Genomic DNA, 21,463 nt, shown 5'->3' with positions numbered 1-21,463 from the left:
TGCTACAGCATTTGGACTGTTTGTGTGAACCGCTTTGAACACATGTGTATTTGTGGAAAATGCACTATAAAATAAATTTAATAATAATAATAATATAGTGTATCTCTAGAAATTTGAAGAAGCTTAGGGCTTAGGAATACAATTACTGAGGGAAACCAGGCCACTTACCTAGCCCAACCACAGTCAGCAAAGGTATTGTATAGCCCTGATGCAGAGATACGGGCTAATACCACAATGATTTTGTTCTAAGATAAACCCCCTGGTTTAGAAGCATCCTCACACTGTACTCCAGACTCTACTGGTTTCCAGCCAGTATGGAAACACAGTAAACAACCTGCACAACTATTCAATGACAATTAATAAATTTGTCTAGTCTTCCTGGAATGCCTAATCTTTTTATATCATTTTCAATTTTGCGGTAGTGGACAATTCCATAGGTCAACTGCTCTGTAAAAATATATTTTGCGTTTTAAACATGGTGCAGGTCAATGCTCTCATTCTAATTCTGTATAAATAGCAATTGTTTAACAATAGTAACCCACTGTTCCTTATTCCTCTTTTCAAGCCATTCATGATTCCATGTACTTCATTTCTTCCTAGACATATTATGCTAATCTGAAAAACTCTTCAGTCCCTAGAACCAACTATATACTGTACATACCACTTAAATTATGTCTATACTTATATGGTAATCATTTCCACAAACAAAACAGTATAACTATCAGAGAGAAATCTAGAATGATTTCCACTAGTTGGGTTGTGCTTCAAAAATCGTAAGGCAATAAAAAGCACCGGATTCTTGTTGTTTAACCTTGTTCCCAAATGCTGCTGAAAATCTGATCAGACAATTCAAAAGGAATATGTTTTCCTGTAGATTTCATCTGTTAGATCACTGGAAAACTAGGGCAGAGAGTTGAGAGGGAGTTAACAAACTGAGGCTTCCTGATTGTAATTCTGTGGAGTGAGTCTATATACTGTCATGTTTAGGAAGTTGTAGGAATTGTCGTAGAAGCATAACAAATTACTGTGATATGCTGAAAATGGAAAATCAATATCCCTTTCTTCAGAGGGCTAGTTCAGAACTTAATAGCATTAAGTAATTACTTTCACTAGTTCTCTTGGGAACTCTAGGAGAAAAGAAACTCTGCTTCCTTGCTTATTGCTTAGCAATACAGTATTGTTCATTTTAATCAATTTAGCTGCTCAACTATGATTGCTATTACCATTGTCCTTGATTAAATAAGATTCCGCTAGAGCTGTTTGGATGTGTTTAACTTCCAATCACTAGTCATTGCACACAAATTTCAGCCCCTCTACATCTAAAGTCCTTACATGATGTCATTGGGTATCCAGAACCCTGTTTGCATTTCAGTGGGCACACAGATACCTTGCTTAACTTTTAATAATAGCAGAACAGAATGTTTATGTTTAAAAAAGGATTTTATTTATCAGAAGCAAAAAAGGCATAAAGATGTAGGCTCAGGGGGAAAAAATTATAACACCTATGATTACACTCGGGCAGGATTTACTCAAGTTTGATCAGTTATATTAAGAGTTTGGTTATCTTGATTACTATGAATGGAACTATTAGAAAGGTTTTGCCCAGCTAACCTGATAGGTGATAAGGGGCTCAGTGAAAGGAACTACAGTAAGTGGTCGTTATCCTGCAATCTCTCTCCAGCATTTGGAATGCCATGTAATTCCAGAGCTTGGAATGAGCAGAGTTAGCTAAAAGGACTTTTGCAATTTGAGTTTGGTTGAACAGAGTAGGAGTTGCGAGTTGACTGAACGTGAAACATCCAGAGCGCAGTTGGGAACCCAATGACAAATTAGCAATTGTGTTATGTGCCTTATAAGGCTGTTTGCTCCAAAACAGCTCTGCTTGCAAGTGAACAGACAGTACAGCACCACTCTAAGATTCCATAAGGAACAAGCTTTTGTGTGAGGGAAAGAAAAAAACATAAAAATAAAAAGCTGAAGGCATCGCAGATCATTGGTTGTTGTATGGACTATATCATGTTTAATTATCCATGAGCCACAAAACACCTGTCACGACTCGCCCATAGGGATAATGTCCTGTGTAAAATTAACTGGCATGAAAGACTGCAAGTCCACAAATGTGCAAGTAAATAAACAGCACACATGTACTGAGTTGGTCCAACATTTTATATGTAGGTGATATAAGCCTAAGTGGTACTAAACTTTTTAAAGAGGGGGCAACAATTGAATATTCCTCCCCACTTACCCCCACTGAAAGAGAATGACCATTGGAATGACAATATTCTGGTGGTTCTTAAGAAATGCATAAGTAGACACTTGTCTGGTCATAGTGGGCTGCACAGTAAGTAAACAAATGACAGTGCAGGGGGAATCAAGTAATAACGGTAGAAAAATTTGCATTTTTGAACTTTTTTTTCATGTACTGCTTCTCCAAAAGGATTTGCAAATTAACATCCACATTTTCAGTAATACTGAACACTAAATATATTGCAATTACCATTTATAGCTCATTTTTACAAACCATTTGTTCCATATAGGTGAGACAGAGTTACTCTTCTCCAGTGCTGCATGATTAGCCCAGTGTGGAAGGCATGTACTATATTACTTAAAAGGCTAGAAAATAAGGGTAGGATACAGCATTAAACTCATCCCTATCATCCAGCCTCCGACATCTTCAAGTCTTCTCAGAGGCTTTGGGATAACTGTATTTCAGCCATACAAATAAAACAATCCAGGTCCAAGACACATGCAACAGGACTTTCTCTTAAATCAGCAATCTCCATGTTAAGGAATGGAGAGACTGCAAGTAATAGTTACTATCTACAGTAGTCTTAGTCTGCAATCCTATGCACACTTAAATAAGCTTCACTGAAAAACAATGAGACTTTATTCTGAATAAACAGGCATAAATTACATTACTAATATAGTGTTTCATACCAGTTGTGCAGTTATTTGTGGATTTTAAAAACATTGTTTTAATTCCTGTATTGCATTAATCTGCTTGGACTGCATTTTTTCACACTATCTTGGTGAAGTAATTATTATAATAAAATAAAATGGCTACAAACAGGAAAGCACACATGTCTGTGTGATTTTTTTCAGTCACAGTTAATGCTGTACTTTTAGCATGGTTATCATGCAGTCCAATCCTCTGCATATAACTCTGATGTAAGTCCTACTGGGACGTACTCCCAAGTAAATATACACAGAACTGAAGCCCTAGATTATCAGAAGAAGAAGAAAAATAGAAAATCTGGACCTGTAAAACAGAGGCAGTTCACCAGTTTATAAGCACTACTAACTAATGTGATTATATGTATGGGCTTGAACAGCACACTGATAAATATGTAAATGAACAGGCCAATTGTGGTTGAGAGGGTTTGGGGTGGGGACTTGGTTTGTAGGAGAATACATTATTTTGTTTTGATGATGGCATTAGGTGCCTTTTACGACAACGACTGATATTAAGAGTTGTTATCTTCCTTTATGTATTGTTATTTTAATTGTATATGTTTAGTGTGCCACCGTTTGGTGGAAGGGGCATTATAAATAAATGTTATTGTTTAATTTGTATTAAGACATTTCTTATAAAACCTAAGCACATACATATTGCCATTGTGTATCCCCCCCCCCGCCACAAGCCTTACTTAATCATGCTTTTTAGCTCTCTCCTTTTGAAAGCCCAAGACCATCTCTTAATTGCACTGAATAAAACTGGGAAAGAAGCATGCACAAAGAGAAAAACATGTGCCTGTTATGTACTGGTTGATTTCTAGTTTATAAGTTCATTTCAGTGGTGCAAGAGATCCTCTTACTGTCAGGAATCTGAGCAAGAAACTTGTTCAGTCACCATTAGAGTTAGTATATATTCTGTAAGCTCTGTGTCTTGGAAATGCTTATTAATATGTTCATTAAGGAAAAATATACCCATCCGGTCACAATACTACAGTGTTTAAAAATTGAAGTGCTTCCAGGGTTGCATTTCTGAGTCACCTTCTCCTTTTTGGAAACCTAAACTATCTGCCTGAAGTCTTCTTGACATTTTACTCACTTACTGCAAATTATATGATCATTCGGTATACATATTACAAAATAAAAATGCACTTCTAGCTCCTAAGAGCTACTAAGTAGGGCAACATTCAGCACCTCCCTCAGTACTGCAAATCAAGTACAGAAGCTATACCCAGTGCCTGCAGGAGGAAGGAGACCATCGTCCAGGGAAGCTGCTGTCTGCCTGCCTGCCTGCCTGCCTGCTTGCTTGCTTGCTGCTGCTCGGCTACCACCACCATCCTCTCCCTGTTGGACTTCTCCTTGGCAGGTGTCACACCTTGCAGGCCTAGGCCCAGGCCCCAGGAACTCAGCCAGCTGTTGCTGATTTCTTCCACCTGTCCCTTCTCCGGAGGGAATATATAAGCTGGCTGGGTAAGGCGCCTCCTGCTGGGTCTTGAGTCATGTGCCTGGGAGAGAGGGCTCAGAGCCAAGTGGGGAGATTTGAAGGGGCCCCAATTAGTGTAGTGACGGGTAGAGAGAGATATGGTGTTGTGAGGAGAACTTGCCAGGTAAGGGGAATGCGGCCAAGACAGTTAATGGCTGTGCCTTGTTCCGGTCCTCCCTACACCTGCAGGTTTGTTGGTTGCCCTATCAGCCAGCTCTCAGGCCTCTGGATGCTGCTCCTAAATGCCAGATCGGTACATAATAAGATCTCCCTCGTTCATGATTTAATTGTGGATGAGGCAGCCGATCTGGCATGTATAACCAAGACCTGGGTGGGTGAGCAAGGCGGAGTCAGTCCCTCCCAGCTATGCCTGCCAGGGTACCTGGTTCAGCATCAGGGTAGACCTGAGGGTCGGGGAGGAGGGGTTGCTGTCGTCTATAGGAGCTCCATCTCCCTCTGCAAGCACCCTGTCCATCTGACTACTGGTCTGGAGTGTTTGCACCTTGTGTTGGGTCAGCGGGACAGACGGGATTCTGTTGGTGTACCACCCACCCTGCTGCCAACAGACTCCCTAGCTGAGCTGATGGAGGTGGTCTTGGGTGTACTGTTGAGATTCCCCAGACAGTTGGTTCTGGGGGATGTCAACATCCATGCTGAGGCCACCTTATCTGGGGTGGCTCAGGATTTCATGGTTTCCATGACAACCATGGGACTGTCCCAACATGCCATTGGCCCAACACATATAGCAGGGTATACTCTAGACTTGGTTTTTGCAACTGGACATGGAAATGGTGATCTGAATGTGGGGGGCCTTACATCAGTCCCTCTGTCATGGACAGATCACTGCTTGCTGAAGTTTAGATTTACAGTGACTTTTTCCCTCTGCAAGGGTGGGGGACCTATTAAGTTGGTCCACCCCCAGAGACTAATGGATCCAGATGGTTTCCAAAAGCTGATAGGGCTGGCGCTCCTGTCAAAACCCTGGTTGAACTGTGGAATACAGAAATGACCCGGGCGGTTGACATGATTGCTCCTGAGAGCCCTCTCCTGTGTAGAGCTCGTACAGCTCCATGGTATACCCCAGAGCTGAGAGCGATGAAACAATATAGGAGATGGCTTGAGTGCAGATCGAAACGAACTCCTGGTGGATGCAATTACACACTGGTAAGTGCCTATGGTAAGCTGTATTTAGGGACAGTGAGGGCAGCAAAAAAACAATATTTTGCTGCCACTATCAAATCATCAATCTGCCACCCAGCGGAGCTCTTCAGAATTGTCCAGGGACTATTACACTCTGGCCCCAGAGACATGGTAGAACCATCTGAGGGCTGCTGTAATGAATTTGCTAGGCACTTCCAGGATAAAATCTTTAGCATCCGCCAGGACTTAGACTCCAGTGTTATAGCAGGTGAATCAAGCGAGGTATCCAGAGCACAGCCTTGTCCCGATTTCTTGCATGAGTTTCAGCTGGTACAGCTTGAGGACGTTGACAAGGTGCTTGGACAAGTTCGTGCAACCACTTCTGTGCTGGATCCTTGCCCTTCTTGGCTAACAAAAGCTAGCAGGGATGGAACAGCCGGCTGGGCCAGGGAAGTGATTAATGCTTCTCTGCGAGAAGGGGTGGTTCCTGGCTGCCTGAAAGAGGCAGTAGTGAGACCACTCCTGAAAAGACCCTCCTCGGACCCAGAAAATCTTAATTATAGGCTGGTGGCAAATGTTCCATTCCTGGGCAAGGTCACTGAACGAGTGGTTGCGGGCCGGCTCCAGACACTCTTGGATGAGACCGATTATCTGGATCCATTTCAGTCAGGTTTCAGGCCTGGTTTTGGCATGGAAACAGCCTTGGTTGCCCTGTATGATGACCTCTGTCGGGAGAGAAACAGTGGGCGTGTGACTCTGTTGATTCTACTTGAGCTTTCAGTGGCTTTCGATACCATCAACCATGGTATCCTTCTGGGACGACTGGCTGAACTGGAAGTGGGAGGGACTACATGGCAGTAGTTCCGCTCCTACTTGGCGGGTCGGCTCCAGAAGGTGGTGCTTGGGGAACATTGCTCAGCACCCTGGACTCTCTAGTATGGGGTTCCGCAGGGGTCAGTTCTGTCCCCCATGCTGTTCAACATCTACATGAAACCGTTGGGTGCGGTCATCCAGAGCTTTGGAGTGCTTTGCCATCAGTATGCTGATGACACGCAGCTCTATTTCTCCTTTTCATCTTCTTCAGGTGAGGCTGTCAATGTGCTGAACCAGTGCCTGGCTGCAACAATGGACTGGATGAGGGCTAATAAACTGAGGCTCAATCCAGACAAGACTGAGATGCTGCTAGCAGGTGGTTCTTCTGACCAGATGGTGGATGTCCAACCTGCCCTGGATGGGGTTGCACTCCCCCTGAAGGAGCAGGTTCGTAGCCTGGGGGTTCTCCTAGAACCATCTCTGTCACTTGAGGCTCAGGTAGCCTCGGTGGCACGGAGTGCCTTCTACCAACTTCAGTTGGTGGCCCAGCTACGCCCCTATCTGGACAGAGATAACCTGGCTTCAGTTGTCCATGCTCTGGTAACCTCCAAGTTAGTTTACTGCAATGCACTCTACGTGGGGCTGCCTTTGAAGACGGTTCAGAAACTGCAGCTTGTGCAAAATGCAGTGGCCAGATTGGTAACAGGGACCAGACGGTCCGAACATATAAAACCGATTCTGGCCCGCTTGCATTGGCTGCCTGTATGTTTCCGAGCTCAATTCAAGGTGCTGGTTTTAACCTATAAAGCCTTACACGGCTTGGGACCACAATACCTGATGGAACGCCTCTCCCGATACGAACCAACCCGTACACTACACTCAACATCCAAGGCCCTCCTCCAGGTGCCTACTCCGATGGAAGCTGGGAGGGTGGCAACAAGACAGAGGGCCTTCTCAGTGGTTGCCCCCCAAATTATGGAATGATCTTTCTGAGAAGGTGCGCCTGGCACCATCACTGTTATCTTTTCGGCGCCAGGTCAAGACTTCCCTTTTGTCCCAGGCATTTTAGCATGTTTTAAATGTTTAAATTGTGTTTTAAATTGTTTTTAAAAGACATGTTTTAAATTTGTATATGTGTTTTTAATGTTTTTAGGTACTGTAAACTGCCCAGAGAGCTTCGGCTATGGGGCGGTATACAAATACAATAAATAAATAAATACCTGGGGAACATCACCTGGGAGAACACAGCTGCACCTGTGTTTTAATTTCTTCCATGTGCTCGATTCATGTATAAAGATACATTCTTCTGTCACTTCCTTTTGGTTCATAAACACACACTATTTTTACTCTTGCTAATGTTTTATTTCCTTTGTATGAGTGGTATTTGTTTATATATATAAATAAAAATGTAGGCCCTAAATCCATCATGCTGGTTTGCAGCTCAACCAACAAACTATAAAGCAGCAATGGAGCAGGGAGGAGGCAGAGAGGAGCAGCTCAGGCAAGCCATGGAGAAACGTTCCTGACAGGCTGGTCTAAAAGGGGGTGGGGGGGAGAAAGTGAAGGGGGGGCTTAGCCAGCTCTAAAGGGGAAGAGGAAAGCGGGACGGAGAGTTACCCAGATCTAAACCTCCCACACTAACTCAGAGTGGCAGTGGCGAAAAGTTTTTGCTCCCACCCTGTGGGCCAACTTTGACAGGTGTCACTCATGTGATTGATATTGGGATTGCCCCTGTTAAAGTTGGCCCATAGGGTGGGAGTAAAAAAGGTTCCCCACCCCTGATTTAATGAGTTCATTTGGGGGGGTGGCAAGGTCTAAGGGTACAGGGACTGGTGAGGGGATGGGGCGGAGTTGCAAGCAGGTTGGTGAGCAAAGCAAGCAGGGGCAGAGCTCCACGTGTGTGTATGATATAGAAGGTTTCCCCCCCCCATGGGTACATTTATTTATTTTATGTTTTTATTTAAAATATTTCTATCCCGCCCTTCTACCCTACAATAGGGCACTCAGGGCGGCCACAATAAAATCGCACACATATATAATAAAATACACAATAAAAACACAAAACGTTACAGTAAATTAAAATGCATAAAATACTATTAAAATACATAAAATGCATTATGCATACACATACAAACATGTACATATGTGCATATACATATAAGAAAGTGAGAATAAAAGAACTTAAAAGATAAAAATAAAAGATAAAAAACTTAAAACAGTGTCAGGCTGACCTGTCAGTCCCAACCAAAGGCTCTCCAGAACAAAATAGTTTTTACAAGTTTCCAGAAGACCATCAGGGAGGGAGCAAAGAGGGCTTCTTGGGGCAGGGAATTCCAAAGTCTGGGAGCCACAATTGAAAAGGCTTTCTCCTGCGTGCCTGTCAATCTAACTTCTTTCATTCCAGGCACGCAGAGGAGACCAGAGGTAGATGGTCTTAAATCCAGGCTAGGAACATATGGGCGTAAGCAGTCCCTTAAGCACACTTGTCCAAGGCCATTTAGGGATTTAAATGTCAAAACCAGCACTTTGAATTGGGCTCAGAAACAAATTGGGAGCCAATGGGGTTGATAAAGCACAGAGGTGATATGCTCCCTGCGCCGTGCTCCAGTTAACATTCTGGCTGCTGCATTTTGGACCAACTGTAGTTTCCAAATCATTTTCAAAGGCAGCCCCACGTAGAGTGTGTTACAGTAATCAAGCCTCGATGTCACCAATGCATGTGTCATTGTGGCCAGGTCAGCTGCTTCCAGGAACGGACGCAGCTGCTAGACCATTTTGAGATGGCCAAAAGCACCCCTGGCTACCACAGCCACCTGATTCCAGCAGCAGGGCAGGATCCAGAAGAACTGCTAGACTGCGAACCTGCTCTTTCAAGGGGAGTGCAACCCCATCCAGAACAGGTGGCAACCCTATCCCTGGGGCAGTTTTTCCCTTGGCCAGCAACACTTCTGTCTTGTCTGGATTAAGTTTCAGTTTGTTCGCCCACATCCAGCCCTTCGCAGCCTCCAGGCACCGGTTTAGGATGAGCAGTCCCACTTTGCCATCAGATGGAAGGGAGAGATAGAGTTCAGTGTCATCAGCATATTGATGACAATGCACTCCAAATCTCCGGATGACTTCTCCCAGTGGTTTCATATAAATGTTAAACAGCATGGGAGATAGAATGGAACCCTGAGGTACCCCGTAGGCCAACGGCCAGGGGGTCGAGCAGTAGTCTCCCAGCACCACTTTCTGGGTCCTGTCCATTAGGTAGGAACGGAGCCACTGTAGAACAGTGCCTCCTAGACCCATCCCAGCAAGACGGCTCAGAAGGATACCATGATCGATGGTATCAAAGGCCGCCGAGAGGTCCAGCAGCACCAACAGGGATGTACTCCCCCTGTCCGATGCCCTGCGTAGGTCATGAAGCAGGGTAACCACGACAGTCTGTCCCATGACCAGGCCTGAAGCCTGATTGAAAAGGGTCTAGATAATCCGATTCATCCGATTCATTTATATCAGCCATACTTTCCTGTGACTCATCTTATTTCTCCCATCCCCCTTTTTTTCTGCACATAATTTCCAAATTCTTATTCCTCCACTTTTTTTTTCTTTAAATTGAATTCTGTTTGTCTTCTTACCCCCTTAAATGTACATTTTGCACTTATTTACTGTCCTTTTTCTCTTCCTTCATTACAGACCTTGATTCCTGATTATCATTCTTCCTTTCTCCTCCTTTACCTACTACCCTTTTCCTGTGGGACTCTAATTTTCACTTTTGATTCTTCCTCTGAATTTTCCATCCGCCAATTTTCTTCTTTCCTTATAATCTCATTCCCAATACTTGAGTTTCCCCTCACCTTTCCTACACATATAGTGTTGTTGACTTAAGACTGAATGCTTATTTCTTCCCCCTTACACCCACATGCTACCAGGAAAGGGAATATGCTAGGAGGCTCCTTTAGTCACATGCACCACTGCAGAGATTATTCTCATGTACTATTACAGTTTGCTATTAATAGGCAAGTACAGACAGCTAATTTAATGAGAAAACTATTTCAAGAATATACATCAACACAAAAATATTACTTAGATTTCTGGCTCCGCTTAAAGAAATGGCAGTACTGAGATTAGTGGAACCTGTTTTTACCAGTTAAAGCAAATATATAGGAATATAGGGAAGGGCCTTAGCTCAGTGGTAGAGCATCTGTTTTGCATGTACACGGCTTGGGACCAAAATATCTGATGGAACGCCTCTCCCGATACAAACCCACCCGTACACTATGTTCAAGATCAAAGGCCCTCCTCCGGGTGCCTACTCCAAGGGAAGCTCGGAGGGTGGCAACAAGGGAGAGGGCCTTCTCAGTGGTGGCCCCCAAATTATGGAATGATCCCCTTGACAAGATGCGCCTGGTGCCAACACTGTTATCTTTTCGGCGCCAGGTCAAGACTTTCCTCTTCTCCCAGGCATTTTAGCATGTGTTTTTAAATTGTTTTTATATTGTTTTGAATTTTAAAATTGTGTTTTAAATTGTTTTTAAAATATGTTTTTAAATTGTGTATTTGTTTTAGTGTTTTTGATTGCTGTAAACCGCCCAGAGAGCTTCGGCTATGGGGCGGTATACAAGTGCAATAAACAAATAAATTAAATAAATGTAGACGGTCCCAGGTTCAATCCCCAGCATCTCCAGGTAAGCCTCAGAATGTACCCTGCCTCCAACCCTGGAGAGCCACTGCCAGTCAGTGTAGACAGTTCTAGGTTAAATGGGCAAACCATGGTTTGATTCAGTATAAGGCAGCTTCCTATGTTACTAAATACCTTAGAAGCAACAAGCTGTACATGGCCATAATCTAACTATAATCGAATCAGAACTGTTAATCTTCCTTCATTTCCCCCTCAGTTTTACTGATCCTTTTAAATTTAAGATTATAGCAATTGCCAAAATATGAGAACTTTACAAAGAGTTGAAATTAAAGCATGACATCTGATGCTTGGCACCTCATACTACATGGCATTACATTTCAAAACACAGTAACAAATTCCAAGCAGCTGCTGAGCCCACTGTTACCTCTGTTTTGAATGCAATCAAGTGTAATGGGTAGGGAATATTTAACAAAAAGAGTAGGAAAAAGACAAGTATGTTGTTAATATTTTTTATGAATTCAGCCTGCTGACTTCAGTAACATAACTAAAGTTGAATACAAATAACCATTTATCAAAGTAGGCATATAACCACATGGCAAGAATTTTACATGCATCCATAGCCAAACACAAACAAAAGAAATTTGCAGCAAATGTAAAATTCACCTTAGCATTTAGGCAGATGCCCCCTACGTGGCTGTATGCTCACCACATAGTGTTGCTTGCCACCATGAGAAATGGACATCTATAGGCACCATGTGTTGCATGTGATTGCCCACATAATAGCCTAACTATAGATGAAAATGGGTCAAATGACACCTCCCTGTTGAAACTGAGCCAGCCACTCAAGTCACCAGCACCTTTTTGGAGACTTCCTCAAGTAGCAGAGGAAGAAGAACAAAAAGGCATGCCTGCAGATGGTGGCAGTGGCAACAGCAGCATCAAGAGGAGAGCCAAGGAAGGAGCAGTGCTTGGAAAAGTTACTTTTTTGAACTACAACTCCCATCAGCCCCAGCCAGCGCCATGCTGGCTGGGGCTGATGGGAGTTGTAGTTCAAAAAAGTAACTTTTCCAAGCTCTGGAAGGAGTCAATGATAGATGGGGGGGTACAGACTTTTGCATCTCACCTTAGGCAGTGATGAGGCTAAAGTTACCCCTGAAAACAAACAGGTCATACGCTAGCTATCTTAAAAAAAAAAAAGCAAAAATTGGGCAGTCTGAAAGTCTTGTGAAATGATACCAATGAAACTAGAGTTTTCCAATGATAATAACAGCAAATGTGACTAGAAAAGACTGAACAAATTAATGGTTCAATACACTGTCTCTTATAAGAAGAAAATGCTGAAGGGGTTTATCTCAAAATATGAGATATCAGCGTCACCAGGAGTTTATATAACTTGGGGGGGGGGAATACACAGATTATTGAATAAATGTAAGAATTCTAACAAAATGTGTCAGACAATGCAATATGTCATCTTAACCACACAAACAAAAAACATTACTTGATTACAAACACAGTGATGCATTTGCTTTAAGACTGGAGATGCATTCCTTAATACACTTCTGAGAAAACAGCTATAAGAGATTTCATCCATACTGCCAAGCAAAAAGGAAAATATCTTACTTTTTCATCATCATCGGTGAAAGGAGCACCTCCAGGCGTTTTATTTATCGCTTGGGCAACGCCAATAATCTCGCCCTCACTGTTTCTTATGGGCATGCAAAGCAATGACTTGGTCTTGTATCCTGTCAGTTTGTCAATCTCATCATTAAAGCGGCGGTCCTACCCAAACAGATAAGGAAAATATTAAAATTAGAACTTGCATGCTTTTAACAACATGTTTTTTGCATCCAACATACTTCAATGATTTCATCACACATCTTCTAGGTTGAATTCACTAACGTGATATTGATTACTTCCACGTACCTGGCCTTGATAAAACCTTAACTATGAGCATGTTTGTGCAGTACACACTGCAATGAATATAAACATAGTCATATTTTGCAATTTAGTTTATTTTATGTATGCTGTGCTAATATAAATTTTGTTATTTTCCATGTGTTACTCATTTTTAGTTTGCTGCACATCTTCCTCCTCTTTTTTATTATTCAGACAGAATGCCTATACATCCATTAGACTTAGAACAACACTTTTAAAATGTGCTGTGGAGGAACTTTTCCCCCACCCCAGTTCTCACTCACATTAGTAGCAGCAGGGTAAGTGATACAAAAATGCACCTGTTGACCACTGTTCAATTCCACCTCAATCTGGGAAACCTATCTTCTTGCATTGCCTAACGCGATTCAGGCTGTCACTGATCACCCCACTGACTTCTTAGGTGGGGTGATAAGGAGACACAAATCCAAGTGCTTCAGAATAGAAGCTCCTCCCCTGTACTCTGAGCCTGCTCATCTTTAACTCCTGACACCATGGGTTGCCTCATGAGAGCTGTAAGTGGCAGCACACTCCTCTGATCTGTGAACCCTCCATCCTGTACACCCTGGTTGTTAGTTCCAGATTATGTTAGATTTGTGTGCAAACAATTGTTTTCACACACGGATTGTCTTCTCTAGAGGGGGGTGGTGGTAATGGATTTCACACAGTACTTAGCAATAATTTTATCTATTTCCCAACCATCCCAGCCTGAACAGATTATTACTTCATCTGCTGCACAAGAAATAGCAGCACAGCAAAACCAGACCCACTTGCCATGCTGCATGATGAGCCCCCAGCCTGCACCCTCTGAGAGTGGAAGAAGAGATGCAGAAAGTTAGCTCTACAAAATCTTATCTTCCTGTTCTGTGGAAAGGGTGAAAGGAAGTGAATGTGCTGTTGCCATCTCATTTAGCACAGAGCAAAGTGATTCCCCCCCTCTCTTCCTCATAGGGAAGTGGGAGGGTTAACTCCTCCCCTCTGCTATTTCCTTTTCTTGTCCTTTTATGTGGAAAGGGAAGAAGAAGGAGTTGATGCACTGTCTATCATTACATCAATAAGCAACATCACAAACTGGGGCACCAGTTGTATGCACAGCAAAACCACCAATGCTAACAAGTAAGTTCCTGACAGATCGATACACATACACCCATTTTATCATGGATATCTTCTTTTGATTATAAATTGTGTAACAACACAAGCATTGACCCTGAAGAATACTACATAACATCACCTTAATCAAAGGTTTAAGGGTCTCAAGCAAAATGAACTCCCAGAAATCCAATCTGTTGCATGATTGTTGTCAAAACAGAGATGTATTTAAAAAAAAACACAGCTGGGTATCAAGACATTTTCTTATGCTAATCACTTAGTATTTCTTCACTTTGTCTAAATTTAGAACATTCCTACATACTTGACTATTTGCCTCCAGTCCATGCAATACTTCAAAAAAATCTAAGACAATCAATATTTCTTTCTTGGTTGGTCTCTAATTGGATACAACATATTTAGGAAAAAAACTGGTAGAGGTTTACTTATGGAAGATAAAATAACTATGTTACTTAATCAAAACTTTTTCTTTACTGGGAATATGAAGGAGATCCCAAAGGGGCTTGGCTTAGATTCTGCCACCTAACTGAAGAGAACATAGGCATATTTTTTCCAGAATCTTTTCTCTCTGTGTATTCCAGCTATATCACTTTTGCCACGGTTATCTTATCTCTGGGTTTTATAAATTACTTTTTTTTAAAAGCAAACATTTCCCCTTTGAAGTGAACTTTGGAAGATCCTTATTTTTTTTGAAAAGGGGAATCTTTAGAGAAACCTTTTTTTCAGCAAAGATACATCCCTCCATATATATGTTATCAAACACACAGAGCTGCATCACAAATCACACATAAATTTTATCTCACTGTATCTTTCAAAAAGAACCTACAGATATTTCTCACAATAGTGCCATTACATAGATATGCCAGTTGTATTGCCTCCTATCTTCCAGTTCTAAAAAATGTGTTTTTAATAGTGTGGGAAATGCACACACTATTGTGGAATATTAATAGTAAAAGACAGATATTTCAGCAAGTAGGTGTCACAGTGATATCCTGACAAGATTCCTGCAAACATAACACTGGAAGGATAATGTGCAGTTCTCTATCCCAAAGATAGTATTTGGTGAAATAATATACACTGCTCCAGAGAGTACACATTCTCCCTGAGAAATAAGTACTTGCTCTTCCAGTGTCCCATTGGCAAGTCCAGGGTGGTTTTTTTAAGTGGATTTGTTGTATTAGGGCAGTAGAGCACTTTAACCCACTTTATATGTGGAAACCTAAAGTTCCAGTATGTGACTGAATCACTCCCACAAACTTTTGACAATGTGGAGGTGCCCATAATGGATAACAAGTTGACATTTGGTTACTTATAAAACATTAGTCTGTAATCCTGTGCAGGACCAGGGCCAGCGGGCAGCCAGGTTGGCCCTGGCTGAGGGCCCCTGAGATACAGAGGGACCCCTGAGGGGACCCTCCATAGGGTGGGATTGTGAAGCTCCTACTTGGCGAACCACGGCAATGTCGGGTTGAAGGACTCAGCAACCCAACGCTGCTGTGGATCACAAAGCGGGAGCTCCCATGGACCCCGACCCCCAGATAAAGGCAGTGTGGGGCTTCAATAAACCCTGCCCGCTCCACCTACCTGTCACATCAGTGTATCAGTGCAAAAGCCCCACGTGCTGCATGCACAGGTCTGCCATCACCCAAGATGGCAGCAGGGGTATCCCTAAGGGGTTGATGCCTGGGCTGCTATCTTGGGTGATGACTGGAGTCTGCGCACAGCACACACTGCGTGCGCACCAATGCACTGACACAACAGGTTGGTGGAGTGGGCAGGCTTATTTAAGCCCTGCCTGTATCGGGTGGGGGTGTTGGCCTTAAGGTGCTGCGGGCCCGGAGCAGACTGGTGCCCAAGGGCCCAGTCATGCCTGGCGCCAGCCCTGATCCTACATACACTTATCTGGGAGGAATAAATCCCAATAAACTCAATGCAACTTACTTCTGATTGTACAGGATTACATTGCTAAACATCTAGGCCAGTGGTTCCCAACCTTTAGGAGTACAGGACCCACTCTGTAACCTCAAAAAGTTTTGTGACCCCCACATGTTAATTGTTGCTCCTTCTGCTACTCTGGCCTTCACCACAATTTGCATGCAGATGGAAAAACAGGCAGAAGAAAGAGAAATCCACATAGCAGGAATTTAAAAATGTAATAAATTTAAACACACAGTTCAAGCAAGCCTATAGGCAAAATCAAAATAGGAGCAAATTTGGGTGCCAGGGGTGGGGGCAGGCAAGTGCGAGTGGGCAGAGACAGAAATAAAAGAGATAGAAGTAATGTGAAGGGAGGGGAAGGGTTAGAGGGAGGAAAGGCATGCCAAGTTGTGTGTGGGGGAGAGGTTCAGTGGGTCAAAAGAAGGCAGCAAGTAAGAGGCAGTAGCAGCTAGAAGAGTGAATAGGAGCAGCCACGTGGGAGGGAGGGCACTTGAGACATGAGGGCAGGGAGGGAGGATTGGAGTAAAGTGGGCCATGTGTCCATTCTAAGTGCTTCCTTTCTCAGTGACCTGTGATGGCAGTGAGACCTCAAAACAAATGCACAGTCTCACTCCTCTTCTTTCTCTCACTTCCCCCTCCTGTACCCTTACATCAAAGGGAGGGTGTCCCGTGGGAGGGAGAAGAGGGAAGAAGACAGTGAGTGCAAGTGTGGAATCCTCAAGTGTTGCCTCTTTTCCCCCTCTCTTTCTGAGTCAAAGAGGTGAGGAGCGACCTCCCCTTCTTTTCTCTCCCTCCCCCATCACCACCCCATTCCCCTTAGCCTGGTAGTGGCCTGTGTGGGGCTACAGGAAAATGCACAGGGAGGGGAGAGTGTGCTGCTGCTGTTGCGTGCCTCTTTCTGTGTTGTACACACTGCAGGAGTTTGGTGGGTTATGGGAAGGGGTTGAAAGAAGGCCAGTGGACCCCCCCTACACACACACATTCCACTTAGTACCTGTTTGCCAGCATGTCTGCACTCTCCTTCTGCTATTGCTGCTGCTGCCACCACAAGTCTGTGCAGCATGCAAAGGCTGGGACCACCCTTCTCCATAAGGGGTTAAGGAGCTGGGAGCTCAAGAAGAGCAATCAGCAGCTAGTCTCCTTGAGGGGCAGGGTGAGGAGCCAGGAATGGGAGTTGCTCACACTTGCTCAGTTTGTTTCAGCCATCCTGAAGACTTTTATAAAAAAAATAAGAAATAATTCCTCTCTTGGCTCTTTGTGCCCCCCCAGGATGACTTCCCATCCCCTCTGGGGGTCACGGACCCCAGGTTGGGAATCACTCTTCTAGGCAATAAAGAGCACTGCAATAAAATAAACTTGGGCATTCAAATCTCAACTTCAGGTATTTTCTTGTTTCTCTCCAAGGTAATACCTTTAATACAAGTTTTGATTAACATTTCTAAATTGTGATTTTGAGTATGGGGTGCTTTGGCTTAGTTTCCCCTCTACTTCTATCTTTCACACACTCTTATAATTATATTACAAATTCTTACATATTAGGTCTTGTTTGTGCCTCAGGAGGATACTTAATGTTATTTGTTTCTACAAAGAATGCTACATTGTGATCGCAGACAAAGCAAGTTTTCTCATGAGTTACTTATGCTTGAGCTTTAAAGAAAAGGCCTAAGATAAATGATTTTTAATTATGCTACACAGGGTCTGGCTCAGGATGGTGCTGAGAGCTTCCTACAATCTGTAAGTACTCTCCAAACAATCTCTACCAGTAACAGGACCCCAAAACAGGTGAGTGTTCAGTACTAGGTAAAATAATGCTAAGAAAATAGCTCTTATTCTGCCTTCATAACCCAGGTAAACAAATGGATTATTACAATGCGGTTAGCCCAGAGTAGGTGTCATATGGATGTGAAATAAAATATCATAAATATGAAGTAGAAGACCATTTTATCAAACTATTACAATTACTCCTTTATTTTTTGATTTACTGACTAGAAGTCAATTTCAACAGTGGTACTATAAAGCTGGTTATGTCATGCTCTTTATTACAGAAGAACCAAAATGCATGCAGTAGCTAATTGCAAAAACGAAAGAAATACTACAATTACAAGGCTTTTAAAATTATTGATTCACGTCTACAAGAAATCATGAAAGCTGTGATCCTTGTATGAGCAGAAGTACAGTCAGACTTACCACTAGATGACCCATAGTTCTCAGTCTCTGGGGCAGGCATGGGTAAATGTACATGTAGGATCTACTTTGTTTTTACTAGAACCCCAAGGTCCACCAGTGCAAAATGGGGGAGGGGGAAGAGCCAGATGCAAAACAGTGCATCAGGCAACGGAGCCAGAGACTCCATGAACCATACAGTGGGATGGTCTGCATATAAACGTTCAAAACTGCATCTGAGTTACTACACATTACAGAACCTTACACTCTAGCATCTTGCATCCACCTATTCTCTGAGGTAGTTTTTTGATCCAACAGCAAGTTGTGGAGAAAGAACAAGTAACAACTCCAGGGGGGGGGGTGTCAGAGAAAGCATCCTCAGTGGGCTCATTAGGTGGCATGTATCCAAAATGAACAAGTGGAAGGCAACTTGCACAACACATTTTTCCCTTCTGTTACTCCTCACTGTAGCTGTACACCCTACCCCGTAACATAAAGCCACTCCCGGTCAGAGAGATCTACAAAACATTATTCAAAACCACAGTGACAAATGAGCCAGAATATGTATCAGATCAGAAAAGTCACCACCAAGGCCTGGTTTGTCCTCTGGTTCTGATGCTCTATGGCAGGGATAGGCAACCTTTGGCCAGTAGTGTAGTGGCAAACGAAGAAGTGCAGGGGTACCTTCAAGAGTTATGCCATGCCCCCTCACAGCCATGCCCCTCTTCTGCCCACCTCTCCCCCTTCTCTACTGAATCTGTAATAATAAAAAGTTAATAAAAATAAAATATATATAATAAAATATTTAACTTTTTTTAGATGATGTTTATTACTTTTGAGTTATAGAGAACTGAAAATTAAGACTGGTACCAAGGGCAGCACTAACAAAATGGCCACTGTGGTGTGTGTGTGGCATAGAACACAATGTCTGCCATGGGGGCATGCATGACACAGCACAAAATCAGAGAGAGCAAAGCCATTGCTGCTTCCTCCCCACCTCATGTTTATCCAGGAAAGTCAGTGTTATGCCCTGTTGGTCCTGTTTGTATAGGATTGCCATATTCCAGTTCCACAAATCCAGGCAGGCTAACTTGCATGTTATGCGAATAATTTGCTAATTATGCAAATTAAGAATATTAATGGTTGCATTGTCCAGTTGTTTTATTTTTGTGCCTAGTAACTACCACCACTGCTTTTTAAATAAATAATAATTGGATAAATTCATGGAGGATCACTGTATCCAATCAACAGCCATTGGCCTTGGAAACTCCATGTCCAGAGGTAGCATACCTCTGAACACTAGGTGGAGGGATAAATAATGGGAGAAGTTTATCAACTGCAGGACTTGCTTATGTGCTTTCTGGCCACTGTCATCACTGGCTAGCTGGCAGCCTTAGCTTGCAGCGATATCCGTCCCTCTTCCTGTCCAGCTAGACCCAGTACAATTTTTATTTTTATTTTTAAAAAGGGGGTGTTTGACGGCAAAGGAGGCACCGACCACAGTTTGGGAACTTTTGCCTAAAGAATTAAATAAATACCTGGGCTTTGCTGTCCACCTTCCTCTCCTCTCTGCAAACTTCTCTCTCACACACACTGTTGTTGCCCTTGCATCCTCTCTCCTGCCACAACAGACAGTGGGAACCAATCAGCGTTAAGGGGGATTCATTATGATTGCTGATTGGCTGTAGCGCTGGAGGCAGAGGGACCTGTGAGGGGGCTGGCTCCAAAAAAAGTAAAGGGATGTCCTCCTGAGCAACCTGGCAGCACTACACAGCTTCCTTTAGTGCTCCAGATGTTGCTGAACTACAACTACAACTCCCATCAGTCCCGGCCACCGATTCCCCACACCTGCTCTATGGTTCTGCCTTCTGGCTTGCTTCTCAACCCTGATTTTCCCTTTGGTCCTGACTTGGTCTTCAGTCCTCACTCCAGGTTTGCTCTTCAGTCCTAACTTCTCTTTGGTCCCATTGTCTGGCTTACTCTTTGATCCTGCCATCTTGTTTGTCCTATAGTTCTGGCTTGTTTCTTGGTCCTGGCTACTTGGCAGGTCCCACAGTTCCTGATTCCAGTCTCACCCCAGACTGCTGCCCATTTCACAGAACTGATAGGTTCATACAAGGTGTTTGCATCAATTCAGAGAGATGTGTTACTTTGTTCTTTGTACAACTGATTTTCCCACCACAATGTCATATACCAAACTGCTTCTGCAATTCCATCATTCAAGTGTGGGGAACCTTTGGCCCTCCAGATGTTGACCTACAACTCCCATCACACCTCACAGTTGCCCATGCTAGCTGTGGCTGATGGGAGTTGCAGTTCAGCAACATCTAGAAAGCTAAAGGTTCCCCACACTTGCCATAGTTCTTTGGATCTTGACCATACTATTTAAGGTGAAAAGTGTCATCACTCATACTGCTCCAAACCTTCTTTTCCTATCCACTTTTCACTGTTAACAAATTTAATTCTTATTTTTAAATTACAAGAATCAAGCCAAAACAAAAACAAAGCTAATAAAAAGGTTCATTTTACTATGGTTTTAAATTTGTATACTTGTTTTTAATGCTTTTAATTGTTGTAAACTGCCCAGAGAGCTTCGGCTATGAGGCAGTATATAAATGCAATAAATAAATATAGTACTTCAGGATCAAGTCCTGAATCATATCACTTGTGCCTCTTAAAACAATAACACTATGTCACTTTGAGACTATGTTTTCTTCATAGTTAAAAAATGACAACATTTAATAAAAACTAAAACCACAAGAGCTCTGCTGATCAAACCAAAAGCCCATCTAGTCCAGCATCCTGTTCTCACAGGTGCCAACCAGATGTCTATGGGAAACCCACAAGCAGAATCAGAGTGCAACAGCATTCAACTCACTTGTGATTCTCAGCAACTGGTAGACAGAGGCATACTGCCTCCAACAGTGGAGGGAGAACATAGCCATCAAGGGTAATAACCATTGATAGCCTTATCCTCCATGAATTTCTCTAATCCTCTTTTAAAGCCATCCCAAGTTGGTGGCCGTCACTACTTCTTGTGGGAGTGAATACCATAGTTTTAATAAAGTGCTGTGTGAAGTACTTACCTTTGCTGTCCTGAATCTTCCAGCATTCAGCTTCACTGGATGTCCACAAGTTCTTGGGTTATGAGAGCAAGAAAAAATGTTTCCCTATCCATTTTCTCCACACTATGCATAGTCTTATACACCTCTATCATGTCCCCCTCCCCTTACCTGCCATTCCTCTAAACTAAAAAGCTCCAAATATTGTAACTTTTCTTTGTGGGAGAGTTGCTCCAACCCTTTCGTTAT

General features: G+C 43.0%; 1 protein-coding gene across 1 annotated transcript in view; it reads right to left on the bottom strand.

Moving 5' to 3' along the window:
* Positions 1-21,463, bottom strand: part of PDE11A (phosphodiesterase 11A) — a 300,134-nt gene that overhangs the window by 239,087 nt on the left and 39,584 nt on the right. The window contains exon 2 of the mRNA XM_061608380.1: positions 12,633-12,791. Within this exon, the coding sequence (XP_061464364.1) occupies positions 12,633-12,791 (159 nt within the window). The remainder of the gene's footprint in view (positions 1-12,632; positions 12,792-21,463) is intronic.

This window comes from Rhineura floridana, chromosome 2, assembly GCF_030035675.1.
Source record: "Rhineura floridana isolate rRhiFlo1 chromosome 2, rRhiFlo1.hap2, whole genome shotgun sequence".
Taxonomy (NCBI): domain Eukaryota; kingdom Metazoa; phylum Chordata; class Lepidosauria; order Squamata; family Rhineuridae; genus Rhineura; species Rhineura floridana.
The sequence above is the reverse complement of the archived record's forward strand: the minus strand, read 5'-3'. Positions and strand labels throughout refer to the sequence as shown.